This window comes from Ranitomeya imitator, chromosome 4, assembly GCF_032444005.1.
Source record: "Ranitomeya imitator isolate aRanImi1 chromosome 4, aRanImi1.pri, whole genome shotgun sequence".
Lineage (NCBI taxonomy): Eukaryota > Metazoa > Chordata > Amphibia > Anura > Dendrobatidae > Ranitomeya > Ranitomeya imitator.
This window is the reverse complement of record NC_091285.1, coordinates 199,606,086-199,625,750: the sequence shown is the minus strand read 5'-3', so window position 1 is coordinate 199,625,750 and position 19,665 is coordinate 199,606,086. Positions and strand designations below refer to the sequence as shown.

General features: G+C 41.0%; 1 protein-coding gene across 1 annotated transcript in view; it reads right to left on the bottom strand.

Moving 5' to 3' along the window:
• Positions 1–19,665, bottom strand: part of PAH (phenylalanine hydroxylase) — a 189,514-nt gene that overhangs the window by 11,802 nt on the left and 158,047 nt on the right. The window contains exons 6-11 of the mRNA XM_069764263.1: positions 15,498–15,694; positions 13,294–13,429; positions 13,026–13,095; positions 12,679–12,735; positions 5,042–5,137; positions 4,743–4,876 (exon numbers count right to left, since the gene is read on the bottom strand). Coding sequence (XP_069620364.1) covers positions 4,743–4,876; positions 5,042–5,137; positions 12,679–12,735; positions 13,026–13,095; positions 13,294–13,429; positions 15,498–15,694 — 690 coding nt within the window. The remainder of the gene's footprint in view (positions 1–4,742; positions 4,877–5,041; positions 5,138–12,678; positions 12,736–13,025; positions 13,096–13,293; positions 13,430–15,497; positions 15,695–19,665) is intronic.

Below are 19,665 nucleotides of genomic sequence, written 5' to 3'. Positions count from 1 at the left end.
GGTGTCAAACTGCATTCCTCGAGGGCTGCAAACAGGTCATGTTTTCAGGATTTCCTTGTACTGCACAGGTGATAATTTAATCACCTACACAAATAATGAGTTGGTGATTAAATTATCACCTGTGCAGTACAAGGAAATCCTGAAAACATGACCTGTTTGCAGCCCTCGAGGAATGCAGTTTGACACCCCTGATATATATTGTATTTATGAATAAATTGTACACATGCATTCGTTGTTACATCATGACTATAATAGGTGCTAACGCTGACCGTGGCCATTTGACCCCTCTGATGCTGCTGTCAGTTACAGCTATCAGAGTATGATAATGGAAACAAATTAAGGTTTGCTAAAAATAGTTTTTAGAAGCACAAGCGCAAAAACCTATATAAGGGTAAGTTCACACTGGGAGTTTTTGCTGAGCTTTTTTTTCTGCAGCAAAACCTGATCATCTTGGCAGGAAAGATGCTGCGCCAAAAACACAGGTTTAGGTGCGTTTTTGGTGCGGTTTTTGCAATGTTTTTGCTGCATTCTTGCCGCGTTTTGGGTGCTTTTTTTTCTTTTTGTGCATGCCAATAAAGTTGAGTGCACACAGAGAAAAAAAAACAACTTCCTGTAGATAGAATGAATAGATAGAATATATAGAATGAATAGATAAAATGAATAGATAGATTGATAGAATAGATAGATTGATAGAATAGAATAGAATAGATACATTATCTGGGGGAACCTCTTCCCTGGCATTTTCCCACAGTGTAGAGGTTACCTCAGGTCAGGCTGTGAGGGAGCGCAGTTTTGGTGATGCCACTGCTCGTTACTGAGCCTGCGCCGTCTCCTTCATTCACCAGTTGCTGACAGCCGGGTGCGGTCGCATTGGCAGCGCTCCCGGTTGTAAGCTTTATCTCCCCCAGATACTGCGTGGGACACTCGTTATATTGGATTACGACGGATCAGGAAGTATACTTTTGCTTTTTTATTTTATTTTTATTACAGAAGATCGATGGCTTGGTTTTGGAATGGCAAAAAAATGAAAAGATAGTCAAAACTGTGTGTTGTTTTATATAATTAAAAGACTTTTCTGCATGTGTGTGTTTATTATTTACCCTTTAACTGCTACAAGAATAGTAATGGATAGGTGACTTATTGACGCCTCTCCATTACTAAACTGGCCTAATGTCACCTTACAATAGCAAGGTGACCTTAATCCCTTATTACCCAGCTTGCCACCGCTACAGGGCAAGTGGGAAGATCTGGGCACAGCGCCAGAATAATATGATAATAGATGTGCCTTTTCTGGGCAGCTGCAGGCTGCTATTTTTAGGCTGGGGGGGGCCTATATCAAGATGTAGCAGAGCCGAGTGTGACGTCACATCCGGCTCTCCTTGACTTTTCTGCAGCAAATACGCAACAAGAAAAGTCAGCTTTGCGTATTTGCAGTGTTTTTTCACCATCCATTCAAGTCAATGGGTGAAAAAAACGCTGAAAAAATGCTGAAAGAAGTGACACGCCCTATGTAAAAAAAACGCTGCAAAGCACAAAATACTGATCACACAAAAACCCAATGTGTGTGCATGACATTTCTGAAATCTCATAGGCTTTGCTGGTACTGTAAAAAGCAGCTGAAAATTAGCATAAAAAAGCTGCAAAAACACCCTGTGTGAACTTACCCTAAAAGTGGTATCACTGCCATTGTAATGACCAGAAGAATCAAGTTGCCTGATCACTTTTTCTGCATTGGCGAATGGTGTTAAAAAAAAAATATTTTCTATTTTTTGTTCACTTTGCCACCCAAAAAAAACATAAAAAAAGCAAAGCTATCAAAATAATTTATGTTGTCTGAAATGGTACCAATAGAAATGTCAACTCATCCTGCAAATTATACGGCTCAACAAAGCTCGTTCAGGGGCCCTCGGCGTGGCACACAGGCACTTGATTATACATGCATAGGATGATCTTTATTTATCCACTTTATTTGATGCCATCTACAGTATATTGGTCGTTGTGTTATTTAATTAATGCACCCGGCGCTGCTGCCACTCACGATTACATATATGCAGTGACAGAGACTACCGGGTGTGTCAGGGGTCAGGTTGACGAAAATTGAATGGGGTCTGTGATTTATATTTCTTAATGCATTTCATCCATAATGCACCCTTCTATTTCTTCTTTTGGATGTACTTACACTCAATGACCATTTGATTGGTGGCATATTTACTCTCCACTTCCCCCCTTTTTTCTCCATAGGGGGTTTGAGCCATTGTGATACTAATTCACATTTTGTGAAATTCGATTTATGTTTTAGCACTTACCCTTTGGATATCACATCATTGCCTCTACTATTGCCACATAGTTGTATGATTGCCCGCCTGTTTTACAATAGTTGTCTTTATCTGGATATGTTTGCAATTTAACCTGTTTTGTTTATATGATTTTAATAAAATGTTGTATTTTATGATAAACAGACATATGATTTCTTCCAGTCCATATCCATACATCTCACACCTAGGTGTTAAGCTCCCCATCTTCTCTATTCACTGGTTGTATTGTATTAGGAGCATCCCTAATTAAGGACTATGGTCCTTTAGACAATCCGCAATTCTGGCTACACACGTGGTCAAAATTGTTGGTACCCCTCTTTTATTGACAGAAAAACCCACAATGGTCACAGAAATAACTTGAATCTGACAAAAGTAATAATTAATAAAAGATCTATGAAAATGAACAAATGAAATCAGATATTGCTTTCCCACCATGCTTCCACGGAATTTAAAAAAAAAATAAAACTAATGAAATAGGCCTGGACAGAAATGATGCTACCCTTAACTTAATAATTTTTTTCACAACCTTTTGAGGCAATCACTGCAATCAAATGATTCCTGTAACTGTCAATGAGACTTCTGCACGTCTCTACAGGTATTTTGGCCCACTCCTCAAGAACAAACTGCTCCAGTTGTCTCGTGTTTGAAGGTTGCCTTTTCCAGATGGCATGTTTCAGCTCTTTCCAAAGATGTTCAATAGGATTTAGGTCAGAATCCGTTTTACTTTCTGGTTGTGAGTATGCTGTACATTAAACAAGATTTTATTTTGAACTTTTGCTGGGTCACTGCTTTCTCATTGCAGAGGACACCGCTGCATTGCAACATGAAGAAGGTATCCACTCGCTGGGTTGTCTGGTTGCTCACACCTTTTCAGAAGCAGGAACGAGTTGAATTCTCTCAGGCTCTATTCATAATGTGCCATGGAAACCAGGAGGACTTTTCCAACAGACTGATCACAAAGGATGAAAGTTGGGTCCATCACTATGATCCTGAGACTAAAGTGCAGTTAATGAAATGGAAGCATCACGACTCACCACCTCCAAAGAAGGCACGTGCACAACCCTCAGCAGGCAAGGTCATGCTCACAGTATTTTGGGACCAGCATGGAGTAGTATTGATGGATTTCCTAGCAAAGGGTACCATGATCACTGGGGCATACTATGCTTCACTGCTGCGGAAATTGCGTGAGGCCATCAAAACCAAGAGACATGTCATGCTCACCAAAGGTACCTTCTCCAAGACAATGCACCAGTTCACAACTCTCATTGCAGAGGACACCGCTGCATTGCAACATGAAGAAGGTATCCACTCGCTGGGTTGTCTGGTTGCTCACACCTTTTCAGAAGCAGGAACGAGTTGAATTCTCTCAGGCTCTATTCATAATGTGCCATGGAAACCAGGAGGACTTTTCCAACAGACTGATCACAAAGGATGAAAGTTGGGTCCATCACTATGATCCTGAGACTAAAGTGCAGTTAATGAAATGGAAGCATCACGACTCACCACCTTCAAAGAAGGCACATGCACAACCCTCAGCAGGCAAGGTCATGCTCACAGTATTTTGGGACCAGCATGGAGTAGTATTGATGGATTTCCTAGCAAAGGGTACCATGATCACTGGGGCATACTATGCTTCACTGCTGCGGAAATTGCGTGAGGCCATCAAAACCAAGAGACATGTCATGCTCACCAAAGGTACCTTCTCCAAGACAATGCACCAGTTCACAACTCACATGTTGCCCAAATGGAAGAATGGTCCCGTGGCTTTGAAATTCTACCGCGTCCCCCTTATTCACCCAACCTCACACCATCAGACTTCCACCTCTTTCCAACAATTAAGTTATTTTTGATGGACAAGCATTTTCCAGATGATGAGACTCTGATTTCTGAAGTCACAACGTGGCGTTTGGGGCAACCTGTTGACTTTTACAAGCGAGGTGTTTACATATTGTCAAAGAGATGGGAGAAGTATTTGTCCCTAGGTGGCACCTGCGAGGTGTTTACATATTGTCAAAGAGATGGGAGAAGTGTTTGTCCCTAGGTGGCACCTATGCAGGGAAGGACTAATAGCTGTGCCACGTTTCATTGCCCTTGATTGACAGGAAGTGGGTCAGGGGAAATCTTTAATGAACTTCCCTGGTACTTTATTGATAAGGACACTCTGCAGTTCTCATCATCTGCTTAGGTTAAAGATTTAACAATAAACATCCATAGTTTTATTCATGTTTTCAAAATTATACAAGATGACTATGAATGAAATATACAGGTACTGATAACATTTTCTCAATATATTGGATATTTACCGTACTTACATTAAATAATTAAGGTTTTATTTATATTTGTTAAAAGTGTGACAAAATGTCATTGCAGCAAAAGGATGAAACAAATCCTAATATACTGCAAGTGAAATCTTGTGATGAGTCTCACCTCACTTTTTCCTTTGCATCTTCAAAACTTTCAGCAATAAAGTAAATAGGCTGAAACTCAGTTATTGGGTATTTCTGCAGAGCTGTCTTCTCGGGTTCAAAGGGCTTCAGTTCAGGTTTCTCTGTCAAACAATACTGCAAAAATCATAAACAAAATAAATGAACAAATGCATGTGTACTGTAATGACTGGGACACGTGGTGAAATACAGATTTCTGGAACTGACAATGAATATATTAACTGTGAATATTTGGAAAAATTACAATGATAAATCATAAAATATAACAAAACTTTTTCAAACCTGCAATTCTCCAAATGATGAAAGCAGCCCTGCTCCATAAGCCTTTATTTTATCATCTTGTTTGCAAAGTCCAAATTCTGCAGTAAACCAGTATACCTTGTGATTAAAAAGAGACGATAAAGTATTTCATTACGTTACAGCTGAAGTGACAAGATACTAAAAACTTCTCCAATCCTGACATTATAGTAACTGTAAGTTCCTGTCTGTTGCATATCTGTAATATAGCGCCAGAACAGACTGCAGTGTTGTACATGTGCAGTAGAATAGTCATGTATATTAATCTTTACACAGTCATATTGTAGAAATGTCACTTACATCAGTCCCATTTCTATATTTTAGAGTAAAAAAGGGATAAAAAGGTGGATTAACTCTGTGCTGCTGAAAGATATAAGCCCAAATGGATATTCAGATTGAAAAGTGGCTTTATTCAATGCGTTTCAGAGTACTATTGACTCCATCAGGAAACCACAAAAGTATATGATAATATATATATATATTTGATATACAGTACAGACCAAAAGTTTGGACACACCTTCTCATTTAAAGATTTTTCTGTAATTTCATGACTATGAAAATTGTAAATTCACACTGAAGGCATCAAAACTATGAATTAACAAATGTGGAATTATATACTTAACAAAAAAGTGTGAAACAACTGAAATTATGTCTTATATTCTAGGTTCTTCAAAGTAGCCACCTTTTGCTTTGATGACTGCTTTGCACACTCTTGGCTTTCTCTTGATGAGCTTCAAGAGGTAGTCACCGGGAATGGTTTTCACTTCACAGGTGTGCCCTGTCAGGTTTAATAAGTGGGATTTCTTGCCTTAGAAATGGGGTTGGGACCATCAGTTGTGTTGAGCAGAAGTCTGGTGGATACACAGCTGATAGTCCTACTGAATAGACTGTTAGCTGCTTTTTTCTTGCCATAATAAACATTCTAAGTAAAGAAAAACGAGTGGCCATCATTACTTTAAGAAATGAAGGTCAGTCAGTCCGAAAAATTGGGAAAACTTTGAAAGTGTCCCCAAGTACAGTTGCAAAAACCATCAAGCGCTACAAAGAACCTGGCTGGTTCCCACCATGAAGTCTGGAGGAGGTGTGATGGTGTGGGGGTGCTTTGCTGGTGACACTGTTGGGGATTTATTCAAAATTGAAGGCATACTGAACCAGCATGGCTACCATAGCATCTTGCAGCGGCATGCTATTCCATCCTGTTTGGATTTAGTTGGACCATCATTTATTTTTCAACAGGACAATGACCCAAAACACACCTCCAGGCTGTGTAAGGGCTATTTGACCAAGAAGGAGAGTGATGGGGTGCTATGCCAGATGACTTGGCCTCCACAGTCACCAGACCTGAACCCAATCGAGATGGTTTGGGGTTAGCTGGACCGCAGAGTGAAGGCAAAAGGGTCAACAAGTGCTAGCATCTCTGGTAACTCCTTCAAGATTGTTGGAAGACCATTTCCGGCGACTACCTCTTGAAGCTCATCAAGAGAATACCAAGAGTGTGCAAAGCAGTAATCAAAGCAAAAGGTGGCTACTTTGAAGAACCTAGAATATAAGACATAATTTCACTTGTTTCACACTTTTTTGTTAAGTATATAATTCCACATGTGTTAATTCATAGTTTTGATGCCTTCAGTGTGAATTTACAATTTTCGTAGTCATGAAAATACAGAAAAATCTTTAAATGAGAAGGTGTGCCCAAACTTTAGGTAACATAGTAACATAGTAACAGGTCTGTACTGTACTCTTGCGGTTTCGTGATGAAGGAGTCATAGTACTCCGAAACGTGTTGAATAAAGCCACTTTTTCATCTGAATATCCATTTGGACTTTCAAGCAGCGCGGAGTTAATCCACCTTTTTATCCCATTTTTTTTTTACTTTGGCTGGTCACGAGGAGACCGGTGGATCTGCAGCAGCTAATATTTCTATGAGGCTGTGTTTGGGCTCTATCTGGTGAGTAAAATCTGATAAGAGGTATCTCTGAATACCCAGATAAGACCCTATTGCGCTTTTACTTTCCTTCCAGCTTTTTATTCATTTCTATATTTTAGACATACACATTCTCAATACTATTTATCCCTTAGTTTTTGTGTTGAGTGTGTGAGTAAAGTTATATACCCAAACATCCAGAAATTCCTGCCCACTTTTTTTTCCCGTCCACGAAAAAATTTGACGCATTTGTGATTTTATAAAAATTTGGAGAAGCTTCTAAAGATTGTTATGACTGTAATTTTTAGCTACGGTATTTACAACTCACAGTGAGTAGAGCTAATGTATTCATATCAGAATTATGGGCTGTAAATACACACTATATTACTTAACATTTTATTGATTAATTATAATTACAGATATGCCAATAAAAAAATGTTGGCTGTTCATGGTTTTAGGTCTAACCGTCCAGATAAAAAAAAACTTAAGTCGGTAACTCTAAATCCACAAAAGAAGAGAAGGAATGTACAAACTCTAGGAAAATGTTACATTGGTAGACACTCAAAAATAACTGCTAACAGGCAATGAGGGTTGTTGAAGAGGTTGTACTGTTAATAGAAGTCATCACCCATACAGAAGAGGCAAAACGCTCAAGAGACTTACAGAGAGTCCCAACTTTTTAAATGGAATCTGTCAGCAGATTTTTGCTATGAAAGCAGCATAATAAAGGGCAAGTGCACCTGATGTCAAGGATGTGTAATGTACTGGGCTGTTTGTTATAGTTTTAATACAATCAAGGTTTTATCAGCAGGAGATGAACACTGCTGACTAGGTCTTATGTGCACAGCAGCCTGGCTGATCTGTTTAACCCCGCCCCCACCACTGATTGGCAGCATGCTGGCAATACAGTGTACACAGGAAGCTGTCAATCAGTGGTGTGGGTGGGATTACACACAGTTTAGTATTATGACTTCGGCTACATCTACAAGAGATAAAATAAGGATATTGTCAAAACAAAATCGAGCAGTCTAGGAAGTGATCGTTATTAAGGTTGAAGAAAGACTTTAAGTCCATCTAGTTCAACCCAAAGCCTAACCTAATATCATACGGCAGAGAGTTCCATAGTCACACTGCTCTTACAGTAAAGAACCCGCGTCTGTTATTATGCCTAAACCTTCTTTCCTCCAGACGTAGAGGATGCCCCCTTGTCCCTGTCTCAGGTCTATGATTAAAAAGATCATCAAAAAGGTCTTCGTACTGTCCCTTCATATATTTATACATTAAAATAAGATCACCCCTTAGTCTTTGTTTTTCCAAACCAAATAGCCCCAAGTGTAATAACCTATCTTGGTATTGCAGACCCCACAGTCCTCTAATAACCTTGGTCGCTCTTCTCTGCACCCGCTCCAGTTCAGCTATGTCTTTCTTATACATCGGAGACCAGAACTGTGCACAGTATTCTAAGTGTGGTCGAACTAGTGACTTGTATAGAGGTAAAATTATGTTCTCCTCATGAGCATCTATGCCTCTTTTAATGCATCTCATTATTTTATTTGCCTTTGTAGCAGCTGCCTGACACTGGCCACTGAATATGAGTTTGTCATCCACCCATACACCTAGGTCTTTTTCATTGACAGTTTTGCCCAGAGTTTTAGAATTAAGCACATAATTATACATCTTATTACTTCTACCCAAGTGCATGACCTTACATTTATCCCCATTAAAGCTCATTTGCCATTTATCAGCCCAAGCTTCTAGTTTGCATAAATCATCCTGTAATATAAAATTGTCTGTATTGATTACCCTGCAGAGTTTAGTGTCATCTGCAAATATAGAAATTCTGCTCTTAATGCCCCCTACAAGGTCATTAATAAATATGTTAAACAGAAGAGGGCCCAATACTCACCCCTGTGGTACCCCACTGCTAACCGCGACCCAGTCCGAGTGTGCTCCATTAATAGCCACCCTTTGTTTCCTATCCCTGAGCCAGCTCTTAACCCACTTACACATATTTTCCCCTAAATAGATCCCTTGAATCAGACTTTCTTGCTGTATTTTTATGTTGGTCTCAGACTACATAGCAAAACCCTGCTGACAGATTCCTCTTACTTGTATGGGCATAAACATTTACAGATGTCCCAGTAAGGTGATAACATGAATTGCAGAGTTTCCATCTTGCCCTGTTTTTGTCTTTCCATTAGCTTTCTCTAATTTACCCATACACTTTCAAAAGCTAACCACAAAACCGCAACCTTCAGGTGCTCAAAGAGGTCTCATAGTGTTGAAATAACCCCTGCTACTGCAGGGTAAATTACCTGTTGGTGCCGCTGATACTGCTCTGCCAGGACCCAAGGCTGCACGTCCGCCCGACGCGCTTTTCGGAGGGGAACTCCTTCGTCAGGGGCCCGCGCCCCCTAACGAAGGAGTTCCCCTCCGAAACGCGCGTCGGGCGGACGTGCAGCCTTGGGTCCTGGCAGAGCAGTATCAGCGGCACCAACAGGTAATTTACCCTGCAGTAGCAGGGGTTATTTCAACACTATGAGACCTCTTTGAGCACCTGAAGGTTGCGGTTTTGTGGTTAGTACTTATTGCCACTTGCCGACTAGGTCCTTTTTTATATGGCATTACCCCCCATTAGTTTATAGGCATAAGATGTTGGCTCCGTTTAGTGCACTTACTGATTAGATTATTACCGTTAGGGCCGTATCTTGCACACTTATGTGTTGGGGTCCTGCCTGTTGATACATGGACACTATTTAGAGTGAATACCCTTGTTGGCTTCCTCTTGGTTTTACTTTACATTCTTGTATTTGCACTACTGTCAAAGATAGCCAGTTCCCCAGCTGCACGTTCTTTCTGCACAGGCAGTGGTCCTCCTGTGTTTTCGCATTATCTAGGCACGTTGTCCTCAGTTATGGTCCATATTTTATTATGCATGTCTTTTTTGTATCAATAAAGATTTATTTGTTATATTTCTTTTTTTGCTATTGTCGTTCTTCCTGTGGTATCCACAGCCCCCCTTTCTTTGCATGTTGTCGTTACGACTAGGCTGAGTACAAGTCAGACCAACACGTTGTTAGGAGTCGAGTTTCCTCTGCTGCACAGGGGGAATCTCGATCCGTCTCCGCTGCGGTCTCCCATTCTCCTCCAGCCGCAGTGGAGTCTGCTCAGCAGGGACGTCGCTCCCAGTGTCTTGCTCGCTCTCACTCTGTACAGAGAGTTACTGCTGCTTCTTCAGCTCCTGCCATTAAAGTCAGTGCTGGTCAGCGGCGAGCGGACTTCCCTGGGACTAAGTCCTTGTTTGCGCACACTGAGCATGCCCAGAGCAAGATCTCCCATTGGAGATCGAGGGTCATGTGCTCTGGCTCTGCAGCGCATTCCATTGGTCCTCTTGGCAGGCCCTGGAAGGGCAAAGTTTCTGTGGCCACTTCCTGTCCTGCAATTATATAAACTGCGCATGACCGCACGGCCATGCGCTAGTGTACAATTGAATACGTGTGTTTGTTGTGAGTGCAAGTCGTTCATTAAATACCCCTACTCTATTGTATGACTGTTCGCATATGGAGTATGGCTGCTATCTAGCGCCCGACAAATCACTCAACGTGTCACACACGTATCAGCGTCTATTGCTGTGACCGCCAGTGCGGCGCCACGCGCCAGTAGTGCGCTTCCTGACCCACGTCTGGGTGCTTAGTGGTGCCTGCCAGCATGGCACAGTTCGCACTTCGGTGCTCTAATTATAAGAGTTGCCTAACACACCCTGTTGCGGTGTTGTGTCAGCAAGTGGTCTAATCGGACTTCAATCCTAGTTGGGGTTAAGTTCGCTGACTGCTTGCTCGCCTTCTATGTGCGGTACCACGATCCTGTGACGCAACAGGATCGCTTCCTTGACGTTGGGTGAAGTTTAACCCACGCGAGTATACTTATGAGTACCGCCATGTAGTCCGTCATTACTCAGCAGCAGGTTCCATCTCTGCACGGTGGACCCCGGGCTACGAACGCACCGTACATTATCAGTCTTACTATTTGGTGCGTTCCGCTAGCCCTTACACACGTAACTTTGTGATCACGTTTGTATTATACTCACGTGATGTGGTCATTTAATACCTTTGTCTCCACTTTCAATAGCTGTAGACCTAATGCTAGTTTGGCTGAAAGCTATTCCCCCCAACCTTTACAAACACCTGGCCCCTCCTGCCCCCTCAATTCAATTAAAGTGTAGCTAAATGTTTATACTAATCGGCCTCCCTCTTACCAAACTGTCCCCTCTCCAATCTGTCCTGAATGCTGCAGCCAGGATCATATTCCTCACCAACTGTTACACCGATGCCTCTACCTTGTGCCAGTCATTACACTGGCTACCCATCCACTCAAGAATCCAGTACAAAACTACTACCCTCATCCACAAAGCACTCCATGGCTCAGCACCACCCTACATCTCCTCTCTGGTCTCAGTCTACCAGCTTACCCATGCCCTCCGCTCCGCTAATGACCTCAGGTTAGCATCCTCAATAATCAGAACCTCCCACTCCTGTCTCCAAGACTTTACCCGTGCTGCGCCGATTCTTTGGAATGCACTACCTAGGTTAATACGATTAATCCCCAATCCCCACAGTTTTAAGCGTGCCCGAAAAACTAATTTGTTCAGATTGGCCTACTACCTCAACGCATTAACCTAACTATCCCTGTGTGGCCCATTCAAAAAAAAACAAAAACATAATCAGGTTCCTCATATCATGTTCTCATACACTTTATGCAGTTAATAGCCCTCTGTGTCTGTACTGCTACATACTTAGGCAGTTAACTGGTTCATGCAGCTTTACATGAACACCTGAGCCTTACACTATGGCTGGTCCGATTAACTAAAGCAATTGTTACCATCCACCTCTCGTGTCTCCCTTTTTCCTCATAGTTTGTAAGCTTGTGAGCAGGGCCCTCATTCCTCTTGGTATCTATTGTGAACTGTGATTTCTGTTATGCCTATTGTCTGTACAAGTCCCTTCTATAATTTGTAAAGCGCTGCCGAATATGTTGGCCCTATATAAATAAAATTATTATTATTATGATTATTATAAAAAGTTTTTACATATATTTTAGAGTCCCTTAAATGCTTTGTAGAATCAAGATGGTTCAGGTTCTGACGACCGCACTGATAGCACAAGCCATTGTGTAGAATCACTGAGCTAAACATGAACAGTTTTGTACTGGTGAAATAGAAAAACTAAGGCTCACTGCGCCAATGTGGAAGCCCATGCAGGAGCTGTGCCCTACAGTGGTTTAAGCGATTGGTGGGGTCTTAGGAGCCAGACTATCACTAATCTGTAGGGCATTTAAGGGGCTACAGGATTTCAAACATATTATGAAAGTTTGGCTACACTGTAAGTAAGCATGTGATTTCAATGGAAATAGCGGAGTAAGCTGCTGACCGTTACCTCTGGTGGTGACTTATCTTTCCTGAAAACAGAAGTATCAGGTTTTAAATTTAAACATGCCCGATTTTCATTCTTCTGATATCATAAGGTAGTCAGCTAGTACCAATGAAATTGGCACATTCATCTGATTTGTTCCAAAGTGTGGGCACCTTATGTTATTCTGCGGGGTTTGTACTGAGAAGGAAGGGGGGTATGACAAATATAGATTTAAAAGGGCTGAAAAGGATATTCCAAATGCTAATAAAAGATATAATAAAGGCTTTTACCGTAGCCAACATTTCAATGAATTCATCTGGTGCCCCAAGAGATGCCAATCCAATCTCCTGAAAGCAGATTTAAAAAAATGTTATTCTGAATGACATAACTCTTTATTTATATATATATATATATATATATATATATATATATATATATATATATATATATATATCATATATATGATATATCAATATTAAAAAATAAAAAAGGTTTGAGAATCCTCAGTGGTTGATACCTTTGAATGGCTAAATGAAAAAATGGACTCTCAAATCTTAATATTTATCTATCTACTGGCTAACAAGATACAAAGCTATACCGTATATATTTCCTGCATATATTAATATGTAATTCTTACTTGTGAAAATTGGGCAAAACTTGGATCAGCAAAGAGTGGTGCATGTCCTAAAAGTTCATGGCAAACATCGCTGTAGAAAAAGACAAAAAAGCCCACAAAATTTCCTTCAAGTTTAATAACGGAAGATAAAACAGGAAATTACAACTCAACAACTTGTAAACTTACAGTTACTTATATAAACTATTTCAGAGAAAAAATATCATAACTGTTCACATTGCAGTTTACTGTAACAGCTTCAATACTAGAAGACTGAAGGAAAAATACTCACGGCTCCGGGGTATACATGGGTTTTGACGAATGACGAATATACTGAGTTGAGTGAAATACTCTGAATGCCAAACCAGCCAGGAAATCTCGCGATGACAACAAACCAGCGACAGGACGTAAACGGAAACCGGTGCAAGCTTTATGGAAGATACAGAAGCAAATGGCTATGTAACTTGGACTTGACTATTTCATATTAAATGCAAAACGTAAAACATGAGAGTCTGGCTGCATGTAAAGAACTATGAGTCTAGAATATAATTCCTACTAATTACAGATGGCACGAGCCATTTTGCAGGACCCAGTCCAGTGGCCACTTCGGTAATCTGCTGTTGCTACAGGGAGCCTTGAGAACTCTCTCTCACCTGATGGTATCTTGGGCTCCTCTTTAGATTAGCCAGCCTGGCATGATGTCATCAATATGGCATGACACGCATGTGATATTGTGCCTGGCCGGCTAAACAAAGATAGATGCTGGCAGGTAAGAGGCGATACACAGGGCTGCCTTCCGATGACCACAGATTACTGAAAGGTCCACTGGACCACATGCTGTAAAAAGATTTGCACCATCAATACGTATTGTATTGTAAAGGTGGAGAAGTTGTCCAAACACCATCTCTGAAGACTTCTGTAATGTTATTGTGTGGATTTACTGTTTTAATCATGATCTGATATGTGTAATGTGCTCTGCTGCAGTTGTTCGGCTTTGACAGAGTTAACAGCTAGTGCCGACCCAGGTGGGGAGCAGTTAATGGGCCATTTTGTACAGGAAGCTAGTTCCTATTAGTTAGTTGATAGATAGATTGTGAAGGACATAAGAACTATTGTGGAATAGTTGGGCACAAGTAGAAAGTGTGCAGCTACAGAAAGTCCAGATCAGTGTTCAGAACAGAAATCTACTATTATCTATGTAGCCAGAGTGCAGAGACAGCAATGAGTCACAGGGTATGAGGGTATTCTTCACTGACTGTGTATAATGGGAGCCAATGGGAAATCCAAGCATTTTTCCAGCAGACCCTACAAGAAGATCTGGGGGTGAGGTAGTGAAAATGTTGAAATGGATGCAAAAAGTGCTGAATAGAAAGAGAAGAGCATGGGGTAGACCCCTGGAAGCATATCTGACTCCCTGATCGCTGCTGAGAACAATGGTGTTACACTTTTACTCCACTTTAAGGAGTGACAATAAAACATTCTAAATCGACGAGAAATTTTGGTTTACCGGAAAAAAAGTTATAATTTTTTTTTCCTGTGTAATGACTTGTATATACAGTAAGGCAACATTTAAAAAGGGTTTAAAAAAAGTAATTAAGTAAACCAAAATTAAATTTTGTATTAATTTTTATTAAGTTTTTACTCTTTTTTAATAAAAAATTGAAAATGTCAGTGTAATTTATGAAGGAAGCAAGAACTGCAAAAAAATGGATGGAAGGGGCACTCAGATACACCCTGTATTAGAAATAAAAGAGGGCCTCAAACACATTATGTTCAAATTGTCATGTAGTGGTACTCTTAGAATCATAAAGGCTATGCACTAAGTGCAAAGTCTGCCAAAAATTACAAGCAGGGTCATCCTTACAACCTTTAAGGCACCAACTGGAGAGCCTCATTCAAATATTGTTAACACGGTATAGTTCTGGTACTCCTACAATTAAAAAGCTCTGCACACATTACAAAAATTACAAAATTGGTCATCCATACAACTTTGAAGGCATCAACTGTAATGCCTCATTCAAATATTGTGAACAAAGTGTAGTTGTGGTACGCCTACACTCATAAAAGCTCTGCACATGGTGCAAAGCCAGAAAAAAATATAAGGATGGTCATCCATACACCTTTAAAGGCAACAAATAGAGTGCAAGCTCCAATAAAATATGCAAAGTTGGAGCAGGACAGAGCGTACCAACCACTGCTAGTCAAATTCACTACAAGGTGTGATATGCCTTCTGCCACAAATCTTACTCTAGTCTAAGACTGGAGTAAGATTTGTGGCAAGGTACATGCCACTTTTCAGATATGCATCTCTTAATGACTCAGAAGCATCTTACTTCTAACATGCCTTCTCATCAAGATTGATGTAAAAAATTGCCAGTATTGATGAATTGGGGTCTGTGTATCAAATGCAAACTCCTTCCCTTACACTAGGTGCATGTCATTTAGCTCAGATTTCACCTAACAGTTTTACAATAATTGAGACATACTAGTACATACTTTGAAGAAAATTAGAGACATCTTCTAGCTGGGGAATATTATTTTCATTGTATCCACAATATTTTTCCAGTAGAGGAAACACATGGTTATGTTCATAGCAAGCATGTGTGGGGTACAGTGTCTTCAGCTCTTTAAACACTGTTCCCCAAGTCTTCTTTTCATCCTCTGTGTAAGTAACCCGTGGAATAGGTTGACCACTAAAAAGAACACAAAAGAAGGAAATCAAGATAGTCATTTCATAATGCTGAATACATATAGTTAAAAAAACCACAAAAAACATTTAAATAGAAGCTGGTTTGGAAGACTTGTTATTGGTATTTTTTCTATTTAATATTATCAGCTCATAATAAATCATTATTCTGCAACTATACTCATTAACCCCTTCCTAACCCCTATACACTTGGCCTGGGACAACTCATAGTCATAAAGTCTCATGGTTTCAAGTACCATCTTTATGCTGATGACAATCAGATCTACCTCTCTGGCCCAGACATCACCGCTCTGCTGTCCAGAATCCCGGAGTGTTTATCAGTCATATCCTCCTTCTTCTCCTCTCGCTTCCTCAAACTCAATGTGGACAAATCTGAACTCATCATCTTTCCTCCATCCCATAAATCTTCCTTACCTGACCTATCTATCACAATTAACGACATCATGGTTTTCCCTGTACCGGAAGTCCGCTGCCTTGGAGCAACCTTTGACTCTGCCCTCTCCTTCAAACCGCACATCCAAGCTCTGTCCACCTCCTGTCACCTCCAGCTCAAAAATATCTCCAGACTCCATCCTTTCTTCAACCGTCAATCTACTAAAATGCTTGTGCACGCCCTCATCATCTCCCGCCTTGGCTACTGCAACATCCTTTTCTGTGGCCTCCCTGGTAACATCCTTGCACCTCTCCAGTCCATCCTTAACTCTGCTGCCCAACTAATTCATCTCTCTCCTTGCTACTCCTCCGCTTCCCCTCTGCAAATATCTTCACTGGCTCCCATTCCCTCAGCATATCCAGTTCAAATCACTAATATTGACATACAAAGCCATCCATAACCTGTCTCTTCCATATATCTCTGACCTAATCTCCCGAATATCTTCCCTCACGTAATCTCCGGTCCTCCCAAGACCTCCTTCTCTCCTCCACACTTATTTGCTCCTCATCCAACCGCCTCCAAAACTTTTCCAGAATATCCCCCATTCTCTGGAATTCTTTGCCCCAACACGTCCACGGCATTTAACTAGTTAATAGCGATGGTTGAATTGCGATTCCACCCGCCGCTATTGAGGGCACATGTCAGCTGTTCAAAACAGCTGACATGTCCCGGCTTTGATGCGGACTCACCGCCTGAGAACACATCAAAGCAGGGGCTCTGACCTCGGATGTACTATCCCGTTCGAGGTCAGAAAGGGGTTAAAGAAGCCCGGACTTATCTGTTTTAGTTACTACTTGTATTCTAAATTAAATGGGAATTATAGAGCATTTTAATTTTACTGTAAATTGACATTGTGCCATTCCTCTGTTAATCTTCCTAAAGATTTATGAATAAATTGACAACTAGGTGTTTTCATTCCTTTAGTAAAACATTTCTAGGAAGAATATCAGAGGAGTGATACAACTGACTGCTGCTCTCAGATTAGGTGGCAAAATCCCAAAGATAGATTCCCTTAAAAGGATAAGGTATTAATGTGTTTATGAGCAAACATATACCGGTCCGTAACTTAAAGGGAACCTGTCACCTGAATTTGGCGGGACTGGTTTTGGGTCATATGGGCGGAGTTTTCGGGTGTTTGATTCACCCTTTCCTTACCCGCTGGCTGCATGCTGGCTGCAATATTGGATTGAAGTTCATTCTCTGTCCTCCATAGTACACGCCTGCACAAGGCAATCTTGCCTTGCGCAGGCGTGTACTATGGAGGACAGAGAATGAACCTTAATCCAATATTGCAGCCAGCATGCAGCCAGCGGGTAAGGAAAGGGTGAATCAAACACCCGAAAACTCCGCCCATATGACCCAAAACCAGTCCCGCCAAATTCAGGTGACAGAGTCCCTTTAAAGCTTCAAGGCTCCAAAACAAAATCTGTATCGGGTCTCTCCACAACATTTGCAATATTGTATGTTTGTACCTAAAAGCACCTGTGATGACTGTTCTACAACGCGTGTAGTTATATCAATGGTAGCTACCTTTATATTCACAAATGCCATACCTAAGATAAAAAATAGTTAAATAACAAGATCTAGATCTGTCAGCAGCAGCCTGCCAGCTTATGGACAGCTTCCAGGCAGCTACAGAATTTATCTATATAACTTATTTTACTAAGGGTACGCTCACACCAGCGTATAATAAAATTGGTCCCATTCTCATCCAGAAAAGTTGGCTGAATTGAACATGTATGGTTTACCTTTTGTCATTTGAGTGTGTAATTATGGCCATGTTCACATGTCCGGTATTTAGTCAGTATTTTACATCAGTATTTGTAAGTCAAAACCAGGAGTTGCCTACTCTGGCGCCATGGGGGTGACTCAGTATATGCTCCAGGTACAGCATGTTTTTAATGTGGTCTTGCATTTAGTTCATTTAGGAGGCCTTTATGGCACAGCGAATATAAAAAACGTAGTGTAGGACTGCCCCAATATGAGATTGCCGTGAAGAGGCGGGGTGGCTCAAAGAATTGATCAATTGTTTGCTAAATGTCTCATTTTGAAAATACAGTTAGAAATTAATATGTGCATTTGCACTTTATGTATTGCGTCTTAACCTTAGGCTACGCTGGCTTCTCCCCTTTTTTGCTCTCAAAACCAGGAATGTTTGAAAAATCCAGAAGTGGTGACGTGTTTCTATTATACTTTTCCTCTGATTGTAAGCCAAAATCACTAGCGGAGCAAACACTGATGTAAAATACTGTTAAATACTGAATATGTGAGCGTAGATCATATGATGTGTGTATGCAATCCGTATGCAATGCGTTTTTAGTACCAACTTTTACATATTTTAAAACTCTATGTAAACTTAAAAGTTAGTTGACAAAATTACATAAAGATATAGATAACAGAAATGTATAACATATATACAGCATATCACAAAAGTGAGTACACCCCTCGCATTTCTGTAAATATGACACATTGATAGAACGTAGTCAGTGTACAGCTTGTAAAACAAGTGTACATTGGAAATGCCCTCTAAGTAACTCAATACACAGCCATTAAAGGGGTTGTCTAATATTGGACAACCTCTTTTTAAACTAAATGTTTGGCCCTGATAAAATATTAAAGCCCATACTCACCTCCTGCGCTAGTGCCGTTGCCGTGGTGTCGGCACTCACTCTCCCCAGGGCTGTGATGCGGTGTTGTGACACATGATGCCAGCACCCAATCAGCGCGGGCATCACTGGTTCCAACTTTGTACAAACTGAACATTAAGAGGAAGCCAGGGCTGCACCTCATCCTGGACTTCCTCTTCATGTTCAGTTTGTCTAAAGGTGGAGACAGTGATGCCAGCACGATTGGGCTCCGGTCATCACGTGTCATTCCACCCCAATACAGATTCGGGACCATGAGTGCTGACACCGCTAGAACGGAGCCAACACGGGAGGTGAGTATAGGCTTTATTATTTTATCGAGGCCAAACATTTAGTTTAATAAGGGGTTGTCCTAGTTGTGGACAACCCCTTTAATGTCATAGCTGCTGGCAACAAAAGTTAATACACACCTAAGTGAAAATGGCCATATTGTGCCCAAAGTGTCAATATTTTGTGTGGCCACCATTATTTTCATGCCATGCCTTAACTCTCTTACCTCAATGAACTGTAGCTCCCCACAGCCATCAGCACTCATGCAGCCTCAAACTATGACACTCCCACCACCATGCTTGACTGTAGGCAAGACACATGTGTCTTTTTATTTCTTATCTGGTTGCCGCCACACACGTCTGACACCATTGAAAACCAAATCAATTTATTTTGGTCTCATCAGACCACAGGACATGGTTCAAGTAATCCATGTCCTTAGTCTGTTTGTCTTCAGTAAACTGTTTGCAAGCTTTCTTGTGCATCATCTTTAGAAGAGGCTTCCTTCTGTGACGAGAGCCATGCAGGCCAATTTGGTGCAGTGTGCGGTGTATGTTCTGAGCACTAACAGGCTGACCTCCCACCCGTTTAACCTCTGCAGCAATGCTAGTA